Source organism: Pongo abelii, chromosome 4 (assembly GCF_028885655.2).
Source record: "Pongo abelii isolate AG06213 chromosome 4, NHGRI_mPonAbe1-v2.0_pri, whole genome shotgun sequence".
Classification (NCBI taxonomy): Eukaryota; Metazoa; Chordata; class Mammalia; order Primates; family Hominidae; genus Pongo; species Pongo abelii.
The window spans coordinates 142961753-142989647 of record NC_071989.2 but is presented as its reverse complement, the minus strand read 5'-3'; the positions used below and the strand labels follow the sequence as shown (position 1 = coordinate 142989647).

Here is a 27895-nt window from a genome sequence, read left to right as displayed (position 1 = left end):
GGCTAATTTTTGTTTTGTTTTGTTTTGTTTTGTTTTTTGAGATGGAGTCTTGCTTTGTCGCCCAGGCTGGAGTGCAGTGGCGCAATCTTGGCTCACTGCAAGCTCCGCCTCCCAGGTTCATGCCATTCTCCTGCCTCAGCCTCCCGAGCAGCTGGGACTACAGGCACCCACCACTACGCCCGGCTAATTTTTTGTATTTTTTAGTCGAGACGGGGTTTCACTGTATTAGCCAGGATGGTCTCCATCTCCTGACCTCGTGATCCACCCGCCTCGGCCTCCCAGAGTGCTGGGATTACAGGCGTGAGCCACCGTGCCCGGCCAGAATTTTTGTATTTTTAGTAGAGGTGGGGTTTCACCATGTTGGCCAGGATGGTCTCGATCTCTTGACCTTGGGACCTCCTGCCTCGTCCTCCCAAAGTTCTGGGATCACAGGCATGAGCCACTGCACCCAGTTGCCTCACTTCTTAATAATAACAACAACCAGGCTTATTTTGTGCATTTTACCTCATTTGATCTTTATACACCCTGAGAGATTTTTCAGGAGAAATTTATAACTTGTCCAAGGTCACACACTTTATGAATCCTGGAGATAGGCTCTGCTCTGCTTTAAGCACCAAAGTGCTGGGATTACAGGCATAAGGGCAAAGGTTTTAAGATGGCAAAATATGGGTTACCCACAGTGAATGGCAAGCAGCTTACTTTGACCTAGGGAAAGCTGCAAGTAAGAAAGTAATATGTGTTGCCGGGTGCGGTGGCTCACACCTGTAATCCCAGCACTTTGGGAGGCCGAGGCGGGTGGATCATGAGGTCAGGAGTTCAAGACCAGCCTGGCCAAGATGGTGAAACCCCATCTCTACTAAAAATACAAAAATTAGCCAGGCATAGTGGCGGGCACCTGTAATCTCAGCTACTCGGGAGGCTGAGACAGGAGAATCACTTGAGGCCAGGAGGTGGATGTTGCAGTGAGCTGAGATCGCACCACTGCACTCCAGCCTGGGTGACAGAGGGAGACTGTGTCTCAAAAAAAAACAAGAAGGGTAGAGACAAATTTTGAGGTTAAGATGGTTGTTTAGGAATGTGACATAAGGTTCTTGACCAGGTGGTTCCTGTGAGAACCAAAGAAAGCATGAGTCTTCACTGCAAGAAATTGAAAGGACTAGGGATGAGTGGATGTGGAATATGAGGGAGGTGAAGGAATTACTTGTCAGAGTCATGAGCTGGAGTGATTTTATTTTATTTTTATTTTTTATTTTTGAGACTGGGTCTCACTCTGTCACCCAGACTAGAGTGCAGTGGCACAATCTCAGCTTACCACAACCTCCGCCTCCCAGATGATCCTCTTGTCTCAGCCTCCTGAGTAGCTGGGACGGGTGCACGCCAGTATGCCTAGCAAATTTTTAATTTTTTGTCGAGACAGGGGTCTTGCTTTGTTACCCAGGCTGGTCTTGAACTCCTGGCCTCAAGTGATCCTCCCACCTTGGCCTCCTGAGTAGCTGGGATTACCGGCATAAGTTACCACACCCAACCCTGAAAGAGAGAGGGAGAGAAATTTTTTTTTTTTTTTTAAGACAGAGTCTCACTCTGTCGCCCAGGCTGGAGTATAGTGGCTGGATTTCAGCTCACTGCAGCCTCTGCCTCCTGGGCTCAAGCAATTCTTGTGCCTCAGCCACCCGAGAAGCTAGGATTATAGGCATGTGCCACCACACCCAGCTAATTTTTGTATTTTTAGTAGAGTTGGGGTTTTGCCATGTTGGCCATGGCTGGTCTTGAACTCTTGGCCTCAAGTGATCTGCCTGCCTTGGCCTCTCGATGTCCTGGGATTACCGGTGTGAGCCACCACTCCCAGTCAAAAGTATATTTTTATATATGTGATTTAAAAAAAATTTTTTTTTTGATACGGAGTTTCACTCTGTCGCCCAGGCTGGAGTGCAGTGGCGTGATCTCGGCTCGCTGCAACCTCTGCCCCTGGGTTCAAACAATTCTGCCTCAGCCTCCCTAGTAGGTGGAATTACACATGTGCACTACCACGCCTGGCTAATTTTTTTATTTTTAGTAGAGATGGAGTTTTGTCATGTTGGCCAGGCTGGGATGTGATCTTTCTTAAGAGGCTTTTTTCCCTCTTAATTTTCCATATTACCCTATTGGTTTATCAAGGGATATATCAAGTAAATACTGAAGTTTTCTACTATGATTTAAAAGATTTTTTTTATACCATTCAGTAATGGCCAGGCATGGTGGCTCACGCCTGTAATCTCCAGCACTTTGGGAGGCACAGGTGAGAGGATGGCTTAAGCCCAGGACTTTGAGACCAACCTGGGCAACATAGTGAGACCCCTGTCTCTTAAAAAAAAAATTGATAATGTAATTACACTTTGAAAGATACAGAAAGATAACACCCAGAAACTTACCACCTGGAACCAATTGCTAATAAGACCAACATAAAGAGAAAAAGTATTTTTATTCCACACAGGTATAATTAGACTTGGAAACTTACTTTATTAATATAACCTTTCTTCTTCTCCTCTTTCTCTTCTTATGTTTCTTCCTCCCTCTCCCCAACCACCCACAATGAGGTTTGATAAATACCTCATAGGCCGTATATACTATAATGTATTTTTTTATTTTTTGAGACAGTATCTTGCTCTGTTGCCCAGGCTGACATACAGTGGTACAATCATGACTCACTACCGTCTTGACTTCCCAGGCTCCAGGGATCCTCCTAACTCAGCATGCCAAGTAGCTGGGACTACAAGCGTGAGCCACCATGCCCAGCTAACTTTTTTTTTTCATTTTTTATAGAGAGAGGGTCTCACTATATCGCCTAGGATGGTCTTGAACTCCTCGGCTCAAGCCATCCTCCTGCCTGTACCTCCCAAAGTGCTGGGATTACAGATGCTAGCCACCATACCCAGCCTAAAATTTTTCTTGAGTAACATTTGTGATACATATCTTTATACATAAAACTTGAAACTTTTCTATATTTAGGATAATTTCCTTTTTTTTTTTTTTTTGTGACAGTTTCACTCTGGAGTGCAGTAGTGAAATCTTGGCTCACTGCACCCTCCTCCTCCCCGGTGCAAGCGATTCTTGTGCCTCAGCCTCCCGAGTAGCTGAGATTACAGGTGCTAGCCACCATGAGCGGCTAATTTTTGTTGTTGTTGTTGTTGAGATGAAGTCTCGCTCCGTCGCCCAGGCTGGAGTGCAGTGGCGCGATCTCGGCTCACTGCAACCTCCCCCTCCCGGGTTCAAGCAATTCTGCCTTAGCCTGCCGAGTAGCTGGGATTACAGGCACGCGCCACCACGCCCAGCAAATTTTATTTTTTATTTTATTTTATTTTTTTTTGAGACAGAGTCTCGCTCTGTCGCCCAGGCTGGAGTGCGGTGGCGCTATCTCGGCTCACTGCAAGCTCCGCCTCCCGGCTTCATGCCACTCTCCTGCCTCAGCTTCCAGAGTAGCTGGGACTACAGGCGCCCGCCACCTCGCCCAGCTATTTTTTGTATTTTTAGTAGAGATGGGGTTTCACAGTGTTAGCCAGGATGGTCTCAATCTCCTGACCTCGTGATCCGCCCGCCTCAGCCTCCCAAAGTGCTGGGATTACAGGCGTGAGCCACCGTGCCCGGCCGAATTTTTGTGTTTTTAGTAGAGACCAGATTTCACCATGTTGCCAGCCTGGCTGGTCTTGAACTCCTGACCTCAAGTGATCTGCCCGCCTCGGCCTCCAAAAATGCTGGGATTACAAGTGTGAGCCACCGCGCCCACCCTCTATATTTAGGATAATTTCTTTTTTTGTTTGTTTTTGTTTTTTGAGACTAGTCTCACTCTGTCACCCAGGCTGGAGTGCAGTGGCACAATCTCGGGTCACTGCAACCTCCGCCTCCCAGGCTGAAGCAATTCTCGTGCCTCAGTCTCTGGAGTAGCTGGGACTACAGTCGTGCACCACCACGCCCAGCTAATTTTTGTATTTTTAGTAGAGAGGGGGCTTCACCATGTTTGCCAGGCTGGTCTCAAACTCCTGACCTCAGGTGATCCACTCCCTTGGCCTCCCAAAGTGCTGGGATTACAGGTGTGAGCCACTGCACCCGGCCTATATTTAAGATAATTTCTAAAAGTAGAGTTCTTGGGTCAAATGATATTAACAGATATACTATTGCCTAATTTATTTTGTACCAATTTATACTGCCACCAAATGTGCCTCTTACCACATCCTTTCTGGTCCTGGCTGTTATAATTCTTTTTCATTTTGCTACTTTAATGGACAAAGAATGGTTTCTACTTGATATTTTGATGTCATTTTGTGTTTTTGTTTTGTTTTGTTTTTAAGACAGGGTCTCACTCTGGCACCCAGGCTGGGGTGCAGTGGTTTGATCAGGGCTTACTGCAGCCTCAACCTCCTGGGCTCAAGTGAGCCTCCCACCTCAGCCTCCTAAATAGCTGGGACTACAAGTGCATACCACCACGCCTAGCTAACTTTTTATTTTTTGTAGAAACAGGGTTTCGCCATGCTGCCCAGGCTGGTCTTGAACTCCCAATCTCAAGCGATCCTCCTGCCTAGCCCTCCCAAAGTGCTGGAATTTCAAGCATGAGCCACCACACTCAGCCCACATTTTGTTTTTTATGCACAGTATAGATCATATTAGACCAGCCTGGATAAGGGTGTGTAACTCTTTGTAGTAAAGTTGCTGTAGGATTATCTACTCAGAGTTGGTGTTTAACAGTATTGGAGTTTAATGTATGTTGGTGTTTAATGTTGACTACTAAATTCAAACTCTTTTTTTTCAGACCCTATCAGATTTGGATATGTCCTTCATATTTGATTGGATTTACAGTGGTTTCAGCAGTGTGCTACAGTTTTTAGGTAATGTTGGTCCTTTGTTCTCTACAGTTATCCCCTTTGGTCTTATTTATTTAATAGTGCTTATCTGTGTCAAGTCTCTTTATATATAAGCCAGTAGTTAAGAATAATTAAGAATATGGGCTTTGAAATCATACATAGATATTCAATTACTCATTGTATCCCTTTTAAATTAAGTAATCTTTGGCAAATTACTTTTTTCACCTTAGCCTGAGTTTTCTTATCTGTAAAATGGCAGTAATAATTCCTACCTCTTAAGGTGTTGGGAATATTACTAACAGAAATATCTATCATTTATTAGCTAGTTTACCTATGTGCTTTAATGCTTTATGTCATTTAATCCTTACAGGATTATTATTAAAATGCACGTTCCATAAAGTAGCTTGTACACCATAAATAGCAGTTTATAATATGCCAAATCAGACTTCTTTACCCAGCAGTTCTTTTTTTTTTTTTTTTAATTTTATAGAGACGGAGTCTTGCTATGTTGCCCAGGCTGGTGTTTTGTTTGTTTGTTTGTTTCTGAGATGGAGTCTCGCTCTGTTACCCAGGCTGGAGTGCAGTGGCGCGATCGCGGCTCACTGCAATCTCCACCTCCCAGGTTCAAGCGATTCTCCTGCCTCAACCTCCTGAGTAGCTGGTACTGTAGGTGTGTGCCATCACACCAGCTAATTTTTGTATTTTTTGTAAAGATGGGGCTTCACCATGTTGGCCAGGGTGGTCTTGAACTCCTGAGCTCGCGTGATCTGCCCACCTCAGCCTCCCAAAGTGCTAGGATTACAGGCGTGAGCCACTGTGCCCAGCCTTGCTACAGTTTTGTTTTTTTTTTTTTTGAGACAGAGTCTCACTCTGTCGCCCAAGTTGGAGCACAGTGGCGCGATCTCGGCTCACTGCAACCTTCGCCTCCTGGTTCAAGCAATTCTCCTGCCTCAGCCTCCTGAGTATCTGGGATTACAGGCAGGTACTATCATGCCTGGCTAATTTTTTGTATTTTTAGTAGAGATGGGGTTTCACCATGTTGGCCAATCTGGTCTCGAACTCCTGACCTCAAATGATCCACCCGCCTTGGACTCCCAAAGTGCTAGGATTACAGGCGTGAGCCACTGTGCCTAGCCTCCTTGCTACAGTTTCTAGGTAATACTGGTCGTTTGTTCTCTATAGTTATCTCCTTTAATTTTATTTATATAATAGTGCTTATTTGTGTTGAGCCTCTTTATATATGAAGCAATAGTTAACAATAGTTAAGGCCAGGTGCGGTGGCTCACGCCTGTAATCCCAGCACTTTTGGAGGCCGAAGCAGGCGGATCACGAGGTCAGGAGATCAAGACCATCCTGGCTAACACGGTGAAACCCTGTCTCTACTAAAAATACAAAAAATTAGCTGGGCATGGTGGCACGTGCCTGTAGTCCCAGCTACTTGGGAGGCTGAGGCAGGAGAATCACTTGAACCCGGGAGGCGGAGGTTGCAGTGATCCGAGATTGTGCCATTGCACTCCATCCTGGGTGACAGAGCGAGACTCCGTCTCAAAAAAAAAGAATATGGGCTTTGTAATCATACAAATATGTTCAATTATTCATTGCATCCCTTTTAAATTATGTAATCTTGGGCAAATTACTTTTTCGTGACACTCATAGTAGTGACAGTCATAGAAGTAGATTCCTTAATGATAAAATATATATATATATAGTTCTCCCCCCAAAACTAAAAGATTAGGACATCAAACAATTTACTTCTTAGACTTAAGCATGGACAAAGGAGGAAGTGTTATTTTAGTATGAATTTATTTGAAAACGGATGGCCTGAAACTATAATTGCCTAATGTCTTTAAAAGTTTGTTTATTTCAGTCAGGTGTGGTGGCTCACATGTAATTCTGTGGAGGTTAGACAATTAAACATGTAAAAAATAAAGTTTGGCTGGGCGTGTGGCTCACGCCTATAATCCCAGCACTTTGGGAGGGCAAGGTGGGCAGATCACTTGAGGCCAGCCTGGCCAACATGGTGAAACCTCATCTCTACCAAAAAATACAAAAATTAGTCGGGCGTGGTGGTGCACACCTGTAGTCTTAGCTACTCAGGAGGCTGAGGTGGGAGGATCACTTGAGCCCAGGAAGTTGAGGCTGCAGAAAGCTGTAATCATGCCACTGCACTCCAGCCTGGGCAACAGAGTAAGACACTGTCTCTAAATAAATCAATTAATTAAGTTCAATATGAAATTTAGCAGTTCAATTCCAGTCTATTATAAATTGATCAATGCCGCCTTTTTTCTATTTATCAATTTATCTATCAAATCTATCAATCAATACCTGATTGATACTTCTAAAATTAAAGTAATCAGCATTTTGGCATTGTAGATATGTTAAGGCAACACACATATTCTATTGACTAGGTTGAAGTTTGGTTTTATAATTATCTGAAGTCCCAAATCATGAATAGATTTATTTATTTATTTATTTATTTTTTGAGACAGAGTCTCACTTTGTCGCCCGGGCTGGAGTACAATGGCATGATCGCAGCTCACCGCAACCTCCGCTTCCTGGGTTCCAGTGATTCTCCTGCCTCAGCTTCCCAAGTAGCTGGGATTACAGGCGTACGCCACCACACCTGGCTAATTTTTGTATTTTCAGTAGATACGGGGTTTCACCCTGTTGGCCAGGCTGGTGTCAAACTCCTTACCTCAGGTGATCCGCCCACCTCAGCCTCCCAAAGTGCTGGGACTACAGGTGTGAGCCACTGTGCCCGGCCATGAATAGATTTAAAATAGCTTTTTTAAAACTGAAACTAGGTTTAGAACTTCAAGCTTAATTGGGCCAAATTTAAATTCATTTGGATAATTAGTATCAGATATCACTTTGACCAATCATAGCTCTTGCTTTGCAGGATTATATAAGAAAACTGGTAAATTGGTATTTCTTGGATTGGATAATGCAGGAAAAACAACACTGCTACACATGCTAAAAGATGACAGACTTGGACAACATGTCCCAACATTACATCCCAGTAAGTATATTCCTACATAAAATGTGATACTTGATCAAATGATGCTGAGTCATATGCACTAACCAAAAGTGTTTTGTTTTGTTTTGTTTTAGACAGGGTCTTTCTCTGTTGCCCAGGCTGCAATGCAGTGGTATGATCACAGTTCACTGCAACCTCTGTCTCCTGGGCTTAAGCCATCCTCCCGCCTCCCAAGTAGCTGGGACTACAGGCATGTGCCACCATGCCCAGTTAATTTTTATATTTTTTCAGAGACCAGGTTTCAATGTGTTGCCCAGGGTGGTCTCGAACTCCTGAGCTCAAGTGATCAGCCTCTCTCAGCCTCTGAAAGTATTGGGATTACAGGCGTGAGCCACCGCACCTGGCCAAGTTTTTTGTTTGGGGGGCGTTTTCTGGTAGATAAATTATGATCAGGTGATTTGACCTGTTCCTAAAATAATAAATTATAGGTGACCTGGCTCCCAGAGAAAATATTTAGATCTTGAATTAGTACTCATACCTTTTTATCAACTAGTACTCCCTTCTCTAGCTTGAGAATTAAAAAGTTGTTGTCTGAGGGATTGTGACATGATTGGTAAATAGTCCACCATTGCCTTGTTTACATAACCTGTATTTTTTCTTTCAGATTTTTTTTTTTTTTGAGGCAGAGTCTCACTCTGTCACCCAGGCTGGAGAGCAGTGGCACGACCTCCGCTTACTGTAAGCTCCACCTCCCAGGTTCACGCCATTGTCCTGCCTCAGCCTCCCGAGTAGCTGGGACTACAGGCACCCACCACCACGCCTGGCTAATTTTTTGTATTTTCAGTAGAGACGAGGTTTCACCGTGTTAGCCAGGATGGTCTTGATCTCCTGACCTCGTGATCCACCTTCCTCGGCCTCCCAAAGTGCTGGGATTACAGGTGTGAGCCACCGCGCCCAGCCTTCTTTCAGATTTTAAAGCCATATTACTTTATTTTATTTGTGTAGAGACAGGGTCTTGCTCTGTCATGTAGGTTGGAGTGCAGTGGTATGATCATAGCGCACCATTTAAACTCCCAGGTGCAAGTGATCCTCCTGCCTCTGCCTCCCAAAGTGTTGGGATTAAAGATAGGAGCCATTGCACCCTGTACTATTTTAAGCACTAATTCAGTAGATACATTACAGTTTTATACATGGCTGGTAACTCAATTTGTTAACCAGTTATTTTTCTAGTCTTAATAACCTCAACAATATCTAATGTACACCACAGAATTAATCTAAAGAAAACAAGGCATACATCGACACACAGGAAGTTTTAAAACAGGGATGGGTGTGGTGGCTCCTGTCTGTAATCCCAGCACTTTGGGAGGCTGAGGCAGGAGAATCACTTGAGCCCAGGAGTTTAAGACCAGCCTGGGCAACATACTGAGACGCCATCTCTACAAAAACAAAAACAAAATATTAGTCTGGCATGGTGGCATACACCTGTAGTCCTAGGTACTTGGGAGGCTGAGGCAGGGAGCATCACTTGAGCCTAGGTGTTCAAGGCTTCACTGAGCTATGATTGCACCACTGCACTCCTAACCTGGGCAACAGAGTGAGACCCTGTCTCTAAAGAAACAAAAAATACCAAAAAAATTGAGGTTTTTTTTTTTTTGAGATGGAGTCTCGCTCTGTTGCCCACGCTGGAGTGCAATGGTACGATCTCGGCTCACTGCAACCTCTGCCTTCTGAGTTCAAGCAATTCTCCTGCCTCAGCCTCCCAAGTAGCTCGGATTACAGGCATGTGCTACCACACCCAGCTAATTTTTGTATTTTTAGTACAGACGGGGTTTCAACATGTTGGCCAGGCTGGTCTCGAACTCCCGACCTCAGGTGATGCGCCCACCTCAGTCTCCCAAAGTGCTGGGATTACAGGCGTGAGCCACCGCGCCTGGCCAAAAAATAATGTTTTTAAATAATGACTCTGTAATTTTTTTTTCCTTTTTTGAGACAGAGTCTCACTCTGTTGCCTAGGCTGAAGTGCAGTGGCACCATCTCCGCTCCCTGCAACCTCTGCCTCCCGGGCTCAAGCAATTCTCCTGCCTCAGCCACTGGAATAGCTGGGATTACAGGCATGTGCTACCAAGCCCAGCTAATTTTTGTATTTTTAGTAGAGACCAGGTTTCACCATGTTGGCCAGGCTGTTCTGGAACTCCTGGCCACAAGTGATCCACCTGCCTTGGCCTCCCAAAGTGTTGGCATTACAGGCGTGAGCCACCACACTTGGCTGACTCTGTAAATTATTTAATAAATTTTATTTTGTATTTAAGGTTATGTAATGAATTTGAAAATAAAGTTAATGTTAAAGTGAGAAAATTATTAGAAACAGAAACCTAATTTAACCTGTGACCTTACTTTTACAGGTGAAAATTTTATGAATCAGATAGACATAGAGTTTAAAAACAAGTTAATCTATAGATTAATTATGAAATAGTAAGTGTAGCCTTAATAATGAATATAAAATTGAGAACTGGACCAAAAAGTAGATAATACTGTAATTATTTAGTTCAGTAAATGTTCAAAGAACAAAGAATGAGGATAGAACAAAATAAAGTATTTTATCTATAAAACAATTAGTGAGGTCGGAAAAGGAAATTGACAAATACTTTTTTTTTTTTTTTTGAGATGGAGTCTCGCTCTGTCACCCAGGCTGGAGTGCAGTGGCACGATCTTGACTCACTGCAACCTCCGCCTCCCAAGTTCACACCATTCTCCTGCCTCAGCTTCCCGAGTAGCTGGAACTACAGGCTCCCGCCACCACGCCCGGCTAATTTTTTGTATTTTTAGTAGAGACGGGGTTTCACCGTGTTAGCCAGGATGGTCTCGATCTCCTGACCTCGTGATCTGCCCGCTTCAGCTTCCCAAAGTGCTGGGATTACAGGCGTGAGCCACCGCGCCCGGCCAACAAATCTTTTTTTTTATATTAGGAGAAAAAAGTGGGGCTTGGCAAGTAAGATTCTGATACAAGAACAATTCTGTTAAAGAAAAAATGATCATGGTGAAATTGAGTAGATAAAATTGTCTGCAAAAACAGCATAATTTCCAGCCTGGCCAACATCGTGAAACCCGTTCTGTACTAAAAATATGAAAATTAGCTGGACACGGTGGCACGTGCCTGTAATTCCACCTACTCGGGAGGCAGAGACAGGAGAATTGCTTGAACCCAGGAGGCGGAGGTTGCAGTGAGCCAAGATTGCGCCACTGCATTCCAGCCTGGGCGACAAAGCGAGACTCTTGTCTCGAAAAAAACAAAAAACACAGAAAAAAAAAACACAAAAACCAGCATAACTGGAAGAGACTACAGAGTGGTCTTAAATATTAGGTGTAAGTCTTTTTTAATTTTTTGATGTTACTCTCCTTCATTTATTCAGATATTTATTGAGCACCTACTTTATGTCAGACATTGTTCTAGATACTAGGGGAAAACAGATGCTATCTCAACCTTTCCTTCAGCTCACATTCATTTCAACTCATATTTTTTAATTAATCAAAAGCATATGTGATCTGTTCTGGTGTGGAAAAGAAAACATTTTCGAAAAGGCAAAAAAAAGCATATGTGAAAACCTACATATATCCTATGATCTGGCAGTTCTACTCCTAGTTACTTACCCAAGAGAAATGAGAAAATACATTTACCAAAAACCTTGTACAAAAATGTTTATACTAGCTTTATTTGTTGGTGGTGAGTTATTTATTTATTTTTTTTTGAGTCAGTGTCTCACTCTGTGGCCCAGGCTGGAGTGCAATGGCACAATCACGGCTCACTGCAGCCTCGACCTCCCAGGTTCAAGTGTTCCTCCCACCTCAGCCTCCCAAGTAGTTCGAACTACAGGCACATGCTACCATATCTGGCTAATTTTTAAATTTCTTTGTAGAGATAGGGTTTCACCATGTTGCTTAGGCTGGTCTTGAACTCCTGGGCTCAAGTGATCCTCCCATCCAGCCTCCCAAAGTGCTGGGATTACAAGTGTGAGCCACCATACCCAGCCTATACTAATTTTATTTGTAATAGCCAAAAACTGGAAACACCTCAAATGTCCATCAAAAAAGAAATTTATAAATAATGGAATGCTACTTAGCAAGAAAGATGAATAAACCACTGATACATTCAGTCATATTATGCTACATGGCAGAAGCTGGTCATAAAAAGTTATCTACTGTATGATACCATTTATATGAAATTCTAGAACAGACAAAACTAACCTGTGGTGATAGAATTCAGATCAGTGGTTCCTTCCAGAGATGAAAATGGGGATTGACTGGGAAGGGGCTAGAGGAGACTTTCTGGGATGTTAACAGTGTTCTGTATCTTAAATAGTCAAATTCAGACTTCTTTTATAAAGCAGAAAGTATATTGGGGATTATTACCATAGAGATGGTTTGCTAACTAAGCATTATCTTTTCCTTATGAACAGTGACTTTGAATATAGATTGTATTAAATATTTTATTCATTTGGCAATCTACACATAGAATTTCTTTTTTTTTTTTTTTTTTTTGAGACAAAGTCTCGCTCTTGTCCCCCAGGCTGCAGTGCAATGGCGTGATCTCGGCTCACTGCAACCTCCACCTCCCGGGTTCAAGCGATTCTCCTGCCTCAGCCTCCCGAGTAGCTGGGATTACAGGAGCCTACCACCACTCCCGGCTAATTTTTGTATTTTTAGTAGAGACAGGATTTCACTATGTTTGCCAGGATGGTCTCAAACTCCTCACCTCAGGTGATCCGCCCCCCTCGGCTTCCCAAAGTGCTGGGATTACAGGCGTGAGCCACCGTGCCCTGCCCTTTTTTTTTTTTGAGATGGAGTCTCGTTCTGTCTCCCAAGCTGGAGTGCAGTGGCCAGTCTCGGCTCACTGCAACCTCCGCCTGCCACATTCTCCTGTCTCAGCTTCCCTAGTAGCTGGGATTACAGGCATCTGCCACCACGCCTGGCTAATTTTCGTATTTTTAGTAGAGACAGGGTTTCACCACATTGGCCAGGCTGGTCTCAGAACTCCTGATGTCTCAAGTGATCCACCCACCTCGGCCTCCCAAAGTGCTGGGATTAAAGGCATGAGCCACTGCACCTGGCCTACATACAGAATTTCTTTATTTATTATTTATATTTTTTGAGATAGAGTCTTGCTCTGTCGCCCAGGCTGGAGTGCAGTGGTGCAATCTTGGCTCACTGCAAGCTCCGCCTCCCGGGTTCATGCCATTCTCCTGCCTCAGCCTCCTGAGTAGCTGGGACTACAGGCGCCTGCCACCACGCCAGCTAATTTTTTGTATTTTTTTTAGTAGAGATGGGGTTTCACCGTGTTAGCCAGGATGGTCTCGATCTCTTGACCTCGTGATCCACCCGCCTCGGCCTCCCAAAGTGCTGGGATTACAGGCGTGAGCCACCATGCCCGGCCCAGAATTTCTTTTTATTTTGAGACGGAATCTCTCTTTGTTGCCCAGGCTGGAGTGCAATGGCGCAATCTCGGCTCACTGCAACCTCCGCCGCCTGGGTTCAAGTGATTCTCCTGCCTCAGCCTCCTGAGTAGCTGGGATTACAGGCATCTGCCACCATGCCTGGGTAATTTTTTTTTTTTTTTTTTGAGATGGAGTCTTGCTCTGTTCCCCAGGCTGGAGTGCAGTGGGGCGATCTTGGCTCATTGCAACCTCTGCCACCAGGGTTCAAGCGATTCTCCTGCCTCAGCCTCCCTAGTAGCTGGGATTTCAGGCACCTGCCACTGCACCCAGCTAATTTTTTGTATTTTTAGTAGAGACGGGGTTTCATCTTGTTCGCCAGGATGGTCTCGATCTCCTGACCTCGTGATCTGCCCGTCTCGGCCTCCCAAAGTGCTGGGATTACAAGCGTGAGCCACCGCGCCCGGCCCCCAGAATTTCTTAAGAAGATAAAATACTCTGGGCTAAAGTAGCTACACTAAAACTTATGTTGTCATTATGGGGCACTTGTGCTTTTGGCCATAAGTGAGTACTGGTTCTGGAATTACCCTCCCACTGTACACAACCAGAAAACCGGACAAAAAAGATGCTACAACTGTTTTCAGACATTGGGCAACAGCTACCACAGGACTGTGATTCCTGAGAGAAAGGAAACAACTCTATTTTAGTTTTATGCCAAGAGGTAATTTTCAGACCATGGTGCAAAGAGAGGATGCCCAAACATAGTCCAATAGTCTTGCTGAGTTGAGGAGATGTAGACCAGAATTTGGAAAGGCTAACAGGACTAGAATTTTTTTTGCTAGGACAGAGAGGAGGGAGTACCAGAGAGGAGGGATCTCTGGAGAGAAAGGATTCTAGAAATTTACATAGCTGAATACCAATCTGTGCATGCAATGGGTAAAACTCCAAAAGGCTAGTCAAAGAACAATTGCAAGAATGCTGTTAGCCAAATAATTACTAGAGCTCTCATGGGGCCAGGAATAATTGTTTAATCCCATTTAGCCTTCTAACAAATCTTAAAAACTGATCTGCAAGCAAGTGAACTGTCAGAACAAAGTTCAACCTTCTTCAAAAGACTACAACAAAATCCAGCACTCAATATGAAATTATTAGACGTGCAAAGAAACAGGAAAGTGATTCAGTCAGTAGAAACAGACACAAGTGTGACAAAGATGATGGAATTAGCAGATGAAGACATTAACACAGTCGTTATGAATGTGCTCAGGGATTTAAAGGAAAACACAAACATGAGGAAAGAAATGGAAGATATAAAACAGAATCAAATGAAACTTCTAGAAATGAAAAATACAGTATACGAAATGAAAATTTCTTTTTTTCTTTCTTTCTTTTTATTAATAGAGGCAGGGTCTCCCTGTGTTGCCCAGGCTGGTCTCGAACTCCTGGGCTCAAGTGATTCTCCCACCTTGGCCTCCCAAAGTCTGGGCTTACAGGCGTGAGCTACCATGCCCAGCCTGAAATGGAAATTTCACTGGATAGGATTAATAGTAAATTAGATAGTGCCAGTACTGCAGAAGGAAAGACCACTAAACTCAATGCAATAGAAACTATCCAAAATGAAGCAGAGAGAGAAAAGTGACTGAAAGCAAAATAAACAGAGCCTCAATGACCGGTGAGACAACATCACGCAGTCTAACAAACCTGCAACTGAAGTCCCAGAGGTGGAAGGGAGGAGGAAGAAAGATAGTTATGGAAATAATGGCCACAATTTTTTATGGTAATTGTTTTTGTAATTAAAGACTGTCTTATGTCAGCCATAAGAGAAAGTTATTTCACCTGTATCATTTAAGATGAATTATATGAACAATTATTAGATTGGAACAGTTATGTGAATTCATAGCAAATAATTGTCTGAAGAGATTAAGATTTTCAGCAGGAAGAATAGACAAGGAAAAATAAATGTTGGATTTGTGGTGAGTAGAATACTAGAACTGAATATTACAATTATTTGTTATATTGTCAGTATGAATTGGTATATATCTAATTACAAAAAAGTATTATTGTACCAGTTCCTAAATGTTTGATTTGACCTTATTTGCAATAAAAGTAAATCAGACATTAAGTAGTAATATAAGCTATTGCTAGAAATGCTTGTTCCCTGGTGCTGTAAAGGATAGCACTTGAACATAAATTTAATTTCCTCAGCAAGGCCATTTTTACTTTCTGCAGAAAGGGTACACCGAACAAAGGAGACAGGGTCATTTATAATCTGATGCGTCCACCCTACTGCTGAGTCCAGTTTCCATTGGCTGGAACAGGACCTCACATTCTGTATTTGTCCCGATTGGCTAGCAACTTAGAACTTTTTAAAAGAGGCAAAGGCAGAGGAGAACAAAGGAAGGAGGAAGTAACTTGTGGAATGCTGAGAAAGGTAAAAACACCTTCAAATAAGGAAGAGGAACAGGCTATGACCTAATGTTTGCTTGGACCAGTATAAGTATGCCAGGGCAAATATTTAGGCTAAATTGTGGGAGCTAAGAACATAAAGTACATTGATTTCTTTATTACGGCTGGCAGATATTTAAGAAGGTTAGCACGGGTCTTTGAATTAATTTTGCTTCTAAAAGAAGTTACTATTTATTCCTAATTAGATAGGGAGGAAAGTCTTTGAAGAGGAACCTCTACTTTACTTTTTACACTATTAATGAGTTTCTGATTTTCATGTAAAAATATTTTAAAATCTTATTTAGCTTCAGAAGAATTGACCATTGCTGGCATGACGTTTACAACTTTTGATCTGGGTGGACATGTTCAAGGTAAGATTCTTTTTTTTTTTTTTTTTTTTTTTTTTTTTTTGAGACAGGATCACTCTGTCTCCCAGGTTGGAGTGCAGTGGTGCAATCTCAGCTCACTGCAACCTCTGCCTCCTGAGTTCAAGCAATCCTCATGCCTCAGCCTCCCCAATAGCTGGGATTACAGGCATGTGCCACCGTGCCCAGCTAATTTTTGTATTCTTAGTAGAGATGGGGTTTCGCCATGTTCAAGGTAAGATTCTCTTACTCTTACAGTCACTTTGTTTTATTTTAACTTAAAAATGTGGCCATTAGTTCTAGTGCATGAAATCTCATTCTAGTCACGCAAGGCCAGAGTAGATTTAAAATTTAGGGATTATTACTCCCCGATAAATACTTTAAAAGCAAAGGGTGATTTTCATGATACTTCTGGCCAATTCAAATGGGAATTGCTTTTGGTGGTAAAGTGTATGGGTAAAATTAACTTCCATTCTCTCTACTTCAATCTACCTCTCACTGTCATAATCATGTTATGAACATGTTACTGCTCTGTAAAACAAACAAACAAAAACAAAACAAAACAAAACACGAAAACCTTCAGTGGCTAACTCATTACCTATAAAATAAAGGCCAAACTCATTAACCTGGCATTCAGGATCTCTATGATCTGGTCCCAGTTTACTTTTCTGGGCTTTTAAAAATTATCTTATAGACACAGGGTCTCACTCACTGTGTTGCCCAGGCTTGTCTCCAACTCCTGGGCTCAAGCAATCCTCCCATCTCAGCCTCCCAAAAGTTGGGATTATAGGTGTGAGCCACCACGTCTGGCCTACTTTTCTTTTATTTCCCTCTATTCCCCTTCCCATTCTTTTTACTTCAACCAAATCAGACCTTCTTGGTGTTTTCCTGCCTCTGTGCTTTTCTTTTGTTCATGCCATCCCCATCCGCACGTAAGTAACCCCTTCAGACCCCAACATATGCCCTGCTACCTCCCTTGGGAAGCCATTCTCAATTGGAGTGCTCTCAGCTGTACTTCATAGCACTTAGTATATTTGTGTACATGTCTACAACAAGTTTGGAAAGACTGCCTTATCTCTTACATTAAACTTGCGGGGACTAAAATCCTGTTTTTTATTTTGTTTTGTTTTAATTAAAAAAATTTTTTTTTGTAGAGATGGGGTCTCACAATCTTGCCCAGGCTGATTTTGAAGTCCTGGCCTCAAGCAGTCCTCCTACCTCAATTTCCCAAAGTGCTGGGATTACAGGTGTGAGCCACCACACCTGGTCTGTTCATTTTTTATATCCCCAAAAGTACTTGGCAACATCTACCTCATAGTAAGTCATAACTAACCAATATTACTGAGTTGGTGGGCATTCTAAAGACCTGATGCGACATATAGTTGAAAAGATTGTAAATGGTTCTGGCTAGTGAAAGCACATTTGAGACATGTAATTGTCTGGCATATACACAAAATAATTTCTGGAATATGATTATTAGAATTGGAATCTAATGGAATTTGTCTGAGACTTCATTTCTATGTCGTTTTCAAGATATGTCATAATGGCTGGGTGTGGGGTCTCAGGCCTATAATCCCAGCACTTTGAGAGGCTGAGGTTGGGAGGATCACTTGAAGCCAGGAGTTCAAGACCAGCCTTGCAACATAGCAAGACCCTGTCTCTACACAGAATTTAAACAATTAGTGGGGCATAGTGATAGACACTGATAGTCCTACCTACTCAGGAGGCTGAGATGGGAACATGGCTTGAGCTCAAGAGTCTGAGGTTGCGATGAACTAGCCTGGATGACACAGCAAGACCCTGTCTCTTAAAAAAAAAAAAAAAAAAAAAAAAAAAAAAAAAAAAAAAAGGTATGTCATAAAACTCAAGTCAGTGAAGAAAGTTATGTTATGGAAAAAATTACTCTTATGATTTCATAGACTTCAGTTAATTATTAACATTTGAGCTTCTTTTCTGAGTAAAACAGTTTTGTTTTGGGTTTTTTTTAATTATTTTTTTTGAGACAGAGTCTGGTTCTGTCTCCCAGGCTGGAGTGCAGTGGCATGATCTTGGCTTACTGCAGCCTCTGCCTCCTGGGCTCCATTCTCCCACCTCAGCCTCCCAAGTAGCTGGGCAGGCACACACCACCACACTTTCTAATTTTTTTTGTTGTTGTTGAGACGGAGTCTCTCTGTCACCCAGGCTGGAGTGCTGTGGCGTTATCTCGGCTCACTGCCACCTCCACCTCCCGGGTTCAAGTGATTCTCCAAGCCTGGCTAATTTTTGTATTTTTAGTAGAGACAGGGTTTTGCCATGTTGGCCAGGCTGGTCTCCAACTCCTGACCTCAGGTGATCCACCTGCCTCAGCCTCCCAAAGTGCTGGGATTACAGGCATGAGCCACTGTGTCTGGCTTGGCTAATTTTTTGTGTTTTTTTGTAGAGATGAGGTTTCACTATGTTGTCCAGGCTGGTCTTGAACTCCTGAGCTCAAGCAATCCACCTGCCTTGGCCTTCCAAAGTGCTGGGATTACAAGTGTGAGCCACCACACCTGGCCTTATTATTTTAGCAAGCTTGTACCTGATATTAATTTCCTTCTGTCACTCATTCCAAATTTATCACTGGCCAAAAAAATCTGATAACTAGAAATGTCAAAAAATGAACACTACATATATATGTAACATAAATACACACATTTTATGTATATATAATTACATATATGTAGTTTTTTTACTGCTTATATTTTAGATCTAGTAGCAGTCCTCCAATGAACTTAACGTGTATTATTTTTATTTTTATTTTTAATATTCTACTTCTTACATATGATAATTGGAAGAGACTAAAGTATTTGACTTGCCCACAATCAAGGGAAGCCTGAAATTCCCTCTTAGTTATTCTCAGAAGAATTTGGCACCATTGGGTAAAAGACTAACTTGAATATATTGTGAAGTACCAGCAGCTAAGGGATTACTGCACTTGATATCTGGTTGGACTCTTTGCTTAAACCATCTGCTGGGTTTGACCAACAAGTAAACTCTAACTCCTGATTGTTTTTGTTAGCTCGAAGAGTGTGGAAAAACTACCTTCCTGCTATCAATGGCATTGTATTTCTGGTGGATTGTGCAGACCATGAAAGGCTGTTAGAGTCAAAAGAAGAACTTGATGTAAGTTAAATAATTGAAACTAAATATAGTCAAATCACTCTGGTAAGCCTGCAGAAGTAGGTCAGAGATATAGGTATCAGAGTGCAGCTTTTCTGCAGTCTCTGATGAAACTCTTGGCCATTTGTTGAGCTCAGTGATTGCTTTAAGTAGTGATTACTTAGAATGCAGAGGGAGTAACAGAGCAATTGTAGCTATTGAGGAAGTACTAACACAGACATCCTTTATGAAGACTTAAGAAGCTCACCCTGTACAGAATGTACCCTTTTAGTATATTTCATGTCTGCTATATTCCTGGAGTGGGTTGATCTTGAGTCCCTGGTCATGCTAAGATGCTATTTCTTAAGCCACAACCTGGAAATGATAGGACATGCCATCTTTGACACTACTCCCAGGAGTGAGCCGAGGCATATGTAGCTACCTCCCCTCCAGTATCCCAGGTCAGATACTTTGTAAAGGGGCCCAACAGCAGCAGGCAAGGTCAGCACCAGATCTGGGGCCACAGAGTAAGCAGGTCCATGATTTGATTGAAGGTTGATCCTACCATGGCTCTGCCCAGAGCAGGCAAACAAATACTTGTATGTGTGGAAAAGTCCAGGTAGGTTCTATGGTTACAAAACAAGGACAGAGAATGCCTGAGTTCCTACTTTGTTCCAGAGACTGTGCGTATTACTTGATTTAATTCTCAACTTCATAGGGTGGATGCTACTGTTCCTAATTCTCTCTAGAGCTTCAGTCAGGCTAACTTGCCCAAAGTCACATCTCAGAAGCAGTGGAGCCAGAAGTGAAACCAGATCTGTCCACCTCTAAGGTGCTGGCTCTATACATTCTATGTCACTGCTTTAAAGGATGAGCAGAGTAAACATTTACAAGAAGAGCCTTAGGAAGACAGAAGAATTTAGCTTATGGTTTCATTGAGGTCACTTTAAAATGTGGGGAAAGTTTGACAAAGAACGTTGGTATGACATGATATGGTAGAGAATGAGTCCTTTATTGTTTTATCATATCAAAATAAGCTCTTTGGATGGTTTCATATCAACGCTTGTTTTGTATTTTGTTTTTTTCAGTCACTAATGACAGAAGAAACCATTGCTAATGTGCCTATACTGATTCTTGGGAATAAGATCGACAGACCTGAAGCCATCAGTGAAGAGAGGTTGCGAGAAACGTTTGGTTTATATGGTCAGACAACAGGAAAGGTAAAAAAAAAAAAAAAAAAATGGTGATGGGTGTGTTTAATTCTACAGTACAAATGTCTTCTTAAATTACCATTGTCCAACTATACAAGCCCATTATCATTTTTCTTAAAGAAAACTGTCATTTATACATGTGGGTCTTTTTAATGTCTTCATTTCTTTCTATCATGGAATGAAACCTTTTCTTGGTGACAACAAAAATGTCAAGGATCAGTTATGCCTAAGGCTTGTGCTTATAGGAAACTAAATTAAAGCTTTCAAAGTTATTTATCATACATTTTCAGAATTAGCCACCAAACGATATATTTGAGTGTTTAAGTATACCAGTAGTGTGTTTAGGCCCTGAGTTTACCAGAGATAAATAAGACATAAACTTGGTCATAGGAACATTTTAGGGTTTTCTGAACATATACTTTATAATAAGCTTTAAGATGGATTGTTTTGGTATTCACTTTTCCTAGGATTTACTTTGGGGGAAACATCAGCATTGAAAAAATCCAGATCAACAATGGAAGAACCCCAGAGATTTACAAAATTTGTTTAGTTTACACATACCATTTCAGGGTGGAGAAATACTGCAGCATATAGCAGGAGGCTCTTTTTTTTTTTGAGATGGAGTTTTGCTCTTGTTGCCCAGGCTGGAGTACAATGGTGCGATCTCGGCTCGCTGCAACCTCTGCCTCCCAGGTACAAGCGATTCTCCTGCCTCAGCCTCCCTAGTAGCTGGGATTACAGGCATGTGCCACCATGCCCAGCTAATTTTGTATTTTTAGTAGAGATGGGGTTTCTCCATGTTGGTCAGTCTGGTCTCGAACTCCTGACCTCAGGTGATCCACCCGCCTTTGCCTCCCAGAGTGCTGAGATTACAGGCATGAGCCACCACGCCCATTCCACAGGAGGCTCTTAAGTCAGACAAAGTAGACTTTGGTCTGTTTTCTGTCTTCTTTTTTATAAATTAGCTTGATATTAATTTTAGGAAATGCTTTGTTTGGTCATAAACCTTCTCAGGGAATGTTTGTCTTTAATATTAGTGAAGCCAGTTTGGATTTTTTTCTAAATCAGATTATTTTTATTCTTGGGTATCTTGCAAGCTAATCTCTTTCCCACTGAGTGGCCATCCTGTCCTAAGGTAGAGTGAGAGAAGGAGGCTTCTTGTGTGTTTATGGGGCTTGGATGCCAAGCAGCCACGACTTTATCACAGTCATGGATTTATCACAGCCATTCTTTGTTCTAAAATAGAACCTATAATTCTGCTGGGATGTGGGGCTTTATTAATTTCATAAAATTCCAACAAAATGTCTCTCTTCTATTCTAGGGGAGTGTATCTCTGAAAGAACTGAATGCCCGACCCTTAGAAGTTTTCATGTGTAGTGTGCTCAAAAGACAAGGTTACGGAGAAGGCTTCCGCTGGATGGCACAGTACATTGATTAACACAAACTCACATTGGTTCCAGGTCTCAACGTTCAGGCTTACTCAGAGATTTTATTGCTCAACATGCATAACTTGAATTCAATAGACTTTTGCTGGTTATAAAACGATGTTTTTTAGATTATTAATATTAAATCAACTTAATTTGAGTGAGAATTGAAAACTGATTCAAGTAAGTTTGAGTATCACAATGTTAGCTCTCTAATTCCATAAAAGTAATTGGTTTTTACAGTTTATAATCTGACATCACCCCAGCGCCATTTCTAAAGAGCAACTTTCCAGCAGTACATTTGAAGCACTTTTTAACAACATGAAACTATAAACCATATTTAAAAGCTCATCATGTTAAATTTTTTATGTACTTTTCTGGAACTAGTTTTTAAATTTTAGATTATATGTCCACCTATCTTAAGTGTACAGTTAATAATTAGCTTATTCAATGATTGCATGATGCCTTACAGTTTTCAATAACATTTTTTCTTATACAAACGTCATGCAATAAAACAAACTCTAATGTTTGGCATCCTTGTTGGGCAAATGTTTCATTTAAATGTGTCTTATCTAGCTAGTATACCCTGAAAATTTGAGTATTTAATATTAGGCATATGAAGTGGTTGTTGGGAAAGGAGATTCCTTCAGAATATTTAGAATATTTAGAATAGCCTCTCAAGGCTTAGGTATTTACCCTGAGACGGTTGTGGTCAGTTGCACCTGATACCATGTATCCCTGAATCATGTGTATTTTTATTAGTAATGCTGCCACTACCATTGCTGATGGGGTCTGTGTCCTAGTCCCTGTGGGATTGGCCTTCTGAAGAAAAGCACATTTATGGTATACAAGGTTGATTCTCAGTTTGGTAGGCTCTATAGTTCCATCCCAGTTGTCTAATTCTGAAGTGCTCCAGTCTTATTGGCGCCCAATGGGGTAATCTGTGCCTCTTCCCCAAAAGCAATGACAGGCACCAGTCTCTCCACATTTAGATATATTCCCAGTCTCTTTACATTTAACAGTACTCTCTGGGGCAAGCAATAAGTAGGACCTTGTGTGCAGTTTCATTGTAGAGACGTGTATATCTGAGGAATAAAACAGCTTGTTCTGTGTCAGTCTGAGATATGTGGAGATTTTGTTCCTATCCTATAGCTCTTTTGTATTCTTTGGCATATTTTATATCCTGGTAGAAGAAAACAAGTGCTTGTTTCCAATTTTCTTTTTTCTTATTTGCTCTCAGGTAGTTCTTACTTCATACAACAAAGACTTTTTGTTTGTTTGGCTTTTTTTTTTTTTTTTTGCTCTGTTTCATTTTGTTTTAGAGACGGGGTTTCACCATGTTGCCCAGGCTGGTCTCAAACTCCTGACCTCAAGTGATCTGCCCACCCTGGCCTCCCAAAGTTCTGGGATTACAGGCGTGAGCTACCATGCCTGACCTGACTTTTGTTTTTAGATATTATGCTTGCCATGTGATAGGGCCTGCAAGCCTCATTGCTAGGCTTGCTAAGAAAATTTTAGTTTTTCAAAATCATTATAATTTCCTAAGAAACTGAATTCTTTTTTTATATGTTTGAGATTCCCATCATTAGTAATATAAGATGAAAGGTAAGTGCCAAAAATGTATTTTTAAAGACCCTCAAGTTTAAGATTTATCTTGATTATAAGCCAAGTTTTATAGTATATTTAACTAATTCCATCAAGAATAATTTTAATATCAAAAATTAGTGTTTTCTGTAGCCATTGTCCATGTCAGAGTTACAGTCCTTTTTGTCATTGATAATATAACCTATGAAGCAGATAAGGATTGAGGAATATGACTGGAAGGAATTACTATTTAGCTAAGCTGACAAGGTCACTTCTTAAGATGACATTTGGTTTCAGTAATCTGACTATTCTGTTTTCACTTTCATCTTCTTTCTAAATGAAAACAAAAGTGCTCCCTCCCTTCCTGGAAACATCAGTAACACTACGGGAAAAGTAGAACATGACATTGCAGCCTATTGATTTCTTCTTCCAGATAGGTTTAAAGTACTCCTTAAGTTCTGACTAAATAGAACTAAGCCTTATTAAAAATAACTGCCTCTTGTTCATGTTATCTGTCTTCAGTACCTTCAGGGAACTGCCTTTCTTCAAGTATTTCCTAGAGTATCTATTATGATAATGAAGAAGCTAATTATTTGTGTTGTAAATTGGTATAAAGGAAAAAAACATACTGGTTTTTCTAGCCAGGAAAAATGCTTTCTGGTGTAATATATCTTGCTCCAGAACCCTCATTCTAATTGTAACACTAGGATCAAAGAAACAAAGTCACTTTGTGGACCACAGCTAAACTGTGGATATTTTCCCAAAGATAGAAGATTTTTATGGCCCGAGCCTCTAGAAAGGAAGCCATGTTTAGGAGCAACCAGCTTTCCTCCCAGCTTTAGCGGGCAGAGTTCCTGAGCCAGAGGACTTACTGTCCAGCTTTGAGAACCTCTCCAGAGTATATGCACTGGGTACTGCTCTTTTTCAAGAGATCAAATTAAGAGGATGGCAAGAAACAGTAGAAGCACAGAGGAAAGACAATTCTGCATGTGCCTGTGTGAATGTGTGCATCCATGGAGTATTTCCCAGGTAAATACTAGTACTGGGGACATAGGCTAATTGTGTGTCCCACACTGCAAGATGCTAGGGCGTAGTTAACACTGTGGTATACATACAAATCAGGCACTGTCCAAAAGATTTTTTAAAATCTGAAGTCTGAAATGTAAAAATATAAGGTCTCAACCCACTTTTACACTTTTAAAGAGATTCTTATCCCATACCTGTTTCACTGACTGCTGTTAATTACACTTTTGGATCACAGCTGGTTAAATTGATAGATTTCAGTTTATCTCAGTGAATTTTTAGAATGGAGATTATAGCATTTTTTAATTGGAGAACAGACATTTCCTAAAGTATATGAAAAAAAATTATTCACTGTTGGTTTAAACCAGTATCTTTGTATGAGTGCCAAAGATATATGAACACAGATACTGCCTGTGTAGACCTAAATTTTAGTTTTGTGTACCTGGATCCATATACAAATTTTTTGTGGTTTATAGCATAAAAGCAGAACATTGTTTCTTTTCTTAGTTTTCAACCGGCTCATCTTTTGTTTTTGTTTGTTTGTTTTTTTGTTTTGTTTTTTGTTTTTTTTGAGATGGAGTCTTGCTTTGTTGCCCAGGCTAGAGTGCAGTGGCACAATCTCTGCTTACTGCAACCTCCACCTCCTGGGTTCAAGTGATTCTCCTACCTCAGCCTCCTGAGTAGCTGGGACTACAGGCGCGTGCCACCGTGCCTGGCTAATTTTTGTATTTTTAGTAGAGATGGGGTTTCACTATGTTGGCCAGGCTAGTCTCGAACTCCTGACCTCGTGATCTGCCCGCCTCAGCCTCCCAAAGTGCTGGGATTACAGGCATGAGCCACCGTGCCCAGCCGATTTTCAACTGGCTCATACTTTATAGTGATGGAAAGCACATAAACTACTTATAAATCATTAAAATAGGGTGATAACTGTGATAAAAGTGTTTCTTGCATTCTAGAAAATTATTTTATTAACTACATTCAAAACCCAGCATTTCACAGGTTCCATCATTAGAAACAGTATAGTTCTAGTTAACATGATTGGAGAGTTTCAGGGGAAAGGTTTACATTTTCTGAAACTGTATTTGGTATGTGACTCAATGTGGTATTTCAGTCTTGTTAGTCACTTAAATGACTGAAGTTTGCAAGGATTTATTGCCAAGTAAAATTTGACCAGAGTGCACTGAGAATAGCTACATAAAGGGAAATCTCTCAAAATTCCTTCTGTTCATTTAATTTGGAGCATATTGTTTAAATCATTTTAAACATATGTAAAAAGTTGAAGCATTAAAAAATCTTCAAGAAACAATGAAAAAATAGAAATTAGCAAACATAAGTTTCTTAATGCAAAATTAATAGTGAATAAAAGATAGCCTACATTAAAAGCCAGAGGCTTTGCTATAAATATAAGAGTTTAGAAAAACAGTGTGCTTCAATTAAGGACTAAATTATCAAAACTGCATGTTTGTTTTTTCTTTTCTTTCTTTTTTTTTTTTTTTTTGAGATGAAGTCTCACTCTGTTGCCCAGGCTGGAGTGCAGTGGTGCGATCTTGGCTCACTGCAACCTCTGCTTCCCGGGTTCAAGCAATTCTTGTGCCTCACCATCCCGAGTAGCTGGGATTACAGGTGCACCCCACCATGCCCACTTAATTTTTGTATTTTTAGTAGAGACAGGGTTTCATCATTTGGCCAGGCTGGTCTCCAGCTCCTGACCTCAAGTGATCCACTCGCTTCGGCCTCCCAAAGTGCTGGGATTATACACACGAGCCACTGTGCCCAGCCTAAAACTACATGTTGATGCTTCTGATCATTTCCATTATTATCCTTCTTTTGAAATTCAAGTTAGTGCTTTTTAACCAAATAAAAGAAGAACCAGCTCTTGGGATATGTGACTCTGCCTCTGTATAAAGTGACTGGAATTTTGTTAAAACCATGTTTCCACTTCTGAACCCGTTACCATTCCCCCTCACAAATCCCCACCCAACACCTGGATTTTAAAGATCCTCCAGTGTCAAGGGAAGCCACAGAGTCTATTAAAGATGCAGTTCTGAACCAATTAATTTTTGTCCTTATAATTTAGAGCATTAAGTATCTATTATATATAACGGCACTAATTGTCGTTCACAGCTTTCATCATACTTTTAAACAGAATCCAAAGTATTCAAAGGAAAGTAAGTGAAGTTATCCAAAGCCAACTTTGTTTCAGGTGTGTCCCCTGCCCCAGATAGATTTTAGGGCAGAAATAGAAAACTGAGTTTACACAGAACTATTTTTGGAAAAGCTACACTGGAGTAGATGGATTCTTCTTCAGCATACTTGTTTGTTTGTTTGTTTGTTTGAGATGGAGTCTTGATTTGTCACCCAGGCTGGAGTGCAGTGGTGTGATCTCCACTCACTGCAACCTCCACCTCCCAGCTTCAAGTGATTCTCCTGCCTCAGTCTCCCAAGTAGCTGGGATTACAGGCATCCGCCACCACAGCTGGCTAATATTTGTATTGTTAGTAGAGACAGGGTTTCACCATGTTGTCCAGGCTTGTCGAACTTCTGACCTCACATGATCCGCCTGCCTCAGCCTCCCAAAGTGCTAGATTATAGGCGTGAACCACTGCACTCGGCCAGCATGCATTTTAAATAGTGGCTTAGATTTAGTTTTAAATATTTTGGGGGTGAAAGGCAGGAACAGTTCTGTTTTTGACATACAGGTTTTCTTTGGGATTGTTTTCATTTTCAAGTATAGATTCATGTCAGAATGGCCAACTTAACATGGGTTTCTGTATTCCCTGGTGTTGCTCCTAACCTGAACTCATAATCAGTTGCCATACTGAGGCAAGAGCACTCAGGGTGAACATAGTCAAGTTACTTTAAAAGTGATAAAAGTGTTTTTCCATGGTGAAACCTTCAGTATTTGGCTGAATGTAAAGTATGTTGAAGTGGAAAATTGATGGTACGTTGTTAATCACTAACCTTGTTTGCACTTTTGTACACCACTGCTTGCACTAGGATCTTGTGTGAATTTTCAATTGTTTTACAGTGTATACAGATTATTAAGGATAATTTATATAAAGATGTTTCTGTTTAACTTTGTGTGTTTTACAACAAAGAGCTATAATAGATGGTTAAACGTTTTTGAATTGTGTTTATGTGTTATTTTGATTATGTTCTATTATCTTTTCACCTGCCATGAATTTGAGTGTTAGGAAGGGAAAAATAAAATACTAATCTGGTCTTGAAGAACTCTAGTGTCAAGTTCCGTTTTTATTATTCAACCATAATTTTCATTTTGTTCATTAGAAATTTCTTGGACTTTGAAAATTGCAAAGATTGTAGAACTTTTTCTTAGTGCAAGGATTCTAAGGTACCTTTGCTCAAGTACCAAGGCCTAATTTGTGTGGTAAAACTGAAAACAACTTATGGACAAACTGAAGTAGTACACAATGTCGACTCAGTTGAAATGTGAAAAATAAGACAACCATTTTATCTATATTAAGTTTCTCTAG

The 27895-nt window shown here is 41.2% G+C and overlaps 1 protein-coding gene across 2 annotated transcripts in view; it reads left to right on the top strand.

Annotated features, from left to right (window-relative positions):
• SAR1B (secretion associated Ras related GTPase 1B) overlaps positions 1-27632 on the top strand; it is a 37052-nt gene extending 9420 nt beyond the window's left edge. The window contains exons 2-7 of one of the 2 annotated variants that reach the window (XM_002815895.5): positions 4781-4856; positions 7732-7851; positions 15983-16048; positions 19080-19183; positions 20248-20379; positions 21692-27632. In XM_002815895.5, coding sequence (XP_002815941.2) covers positions 4799-4856; positions 7732-7851; positions 15983-16048; positions 19080-19183; positions 20248-20379; positions 21692-21808 — 597 coding nt within the window. In that variant the 5' untranslated portion in view covers positions 4781-4798 and the 3' untranslated portion in view covers positions 21809-27632. Of the gene's footprint in view, positions 1-4780; positions 4857-7731; positions 7852-14638; positions 15010-15982; positions 16049-19079; positions 19184-20247; positions 20380-21691 lie in introns of those variants that run through there. The other variant, XM_063724277.1, reaches the window with a different exon arrangement.
• Positions 27633-27895: the final 263 nt, after the last annotated feature.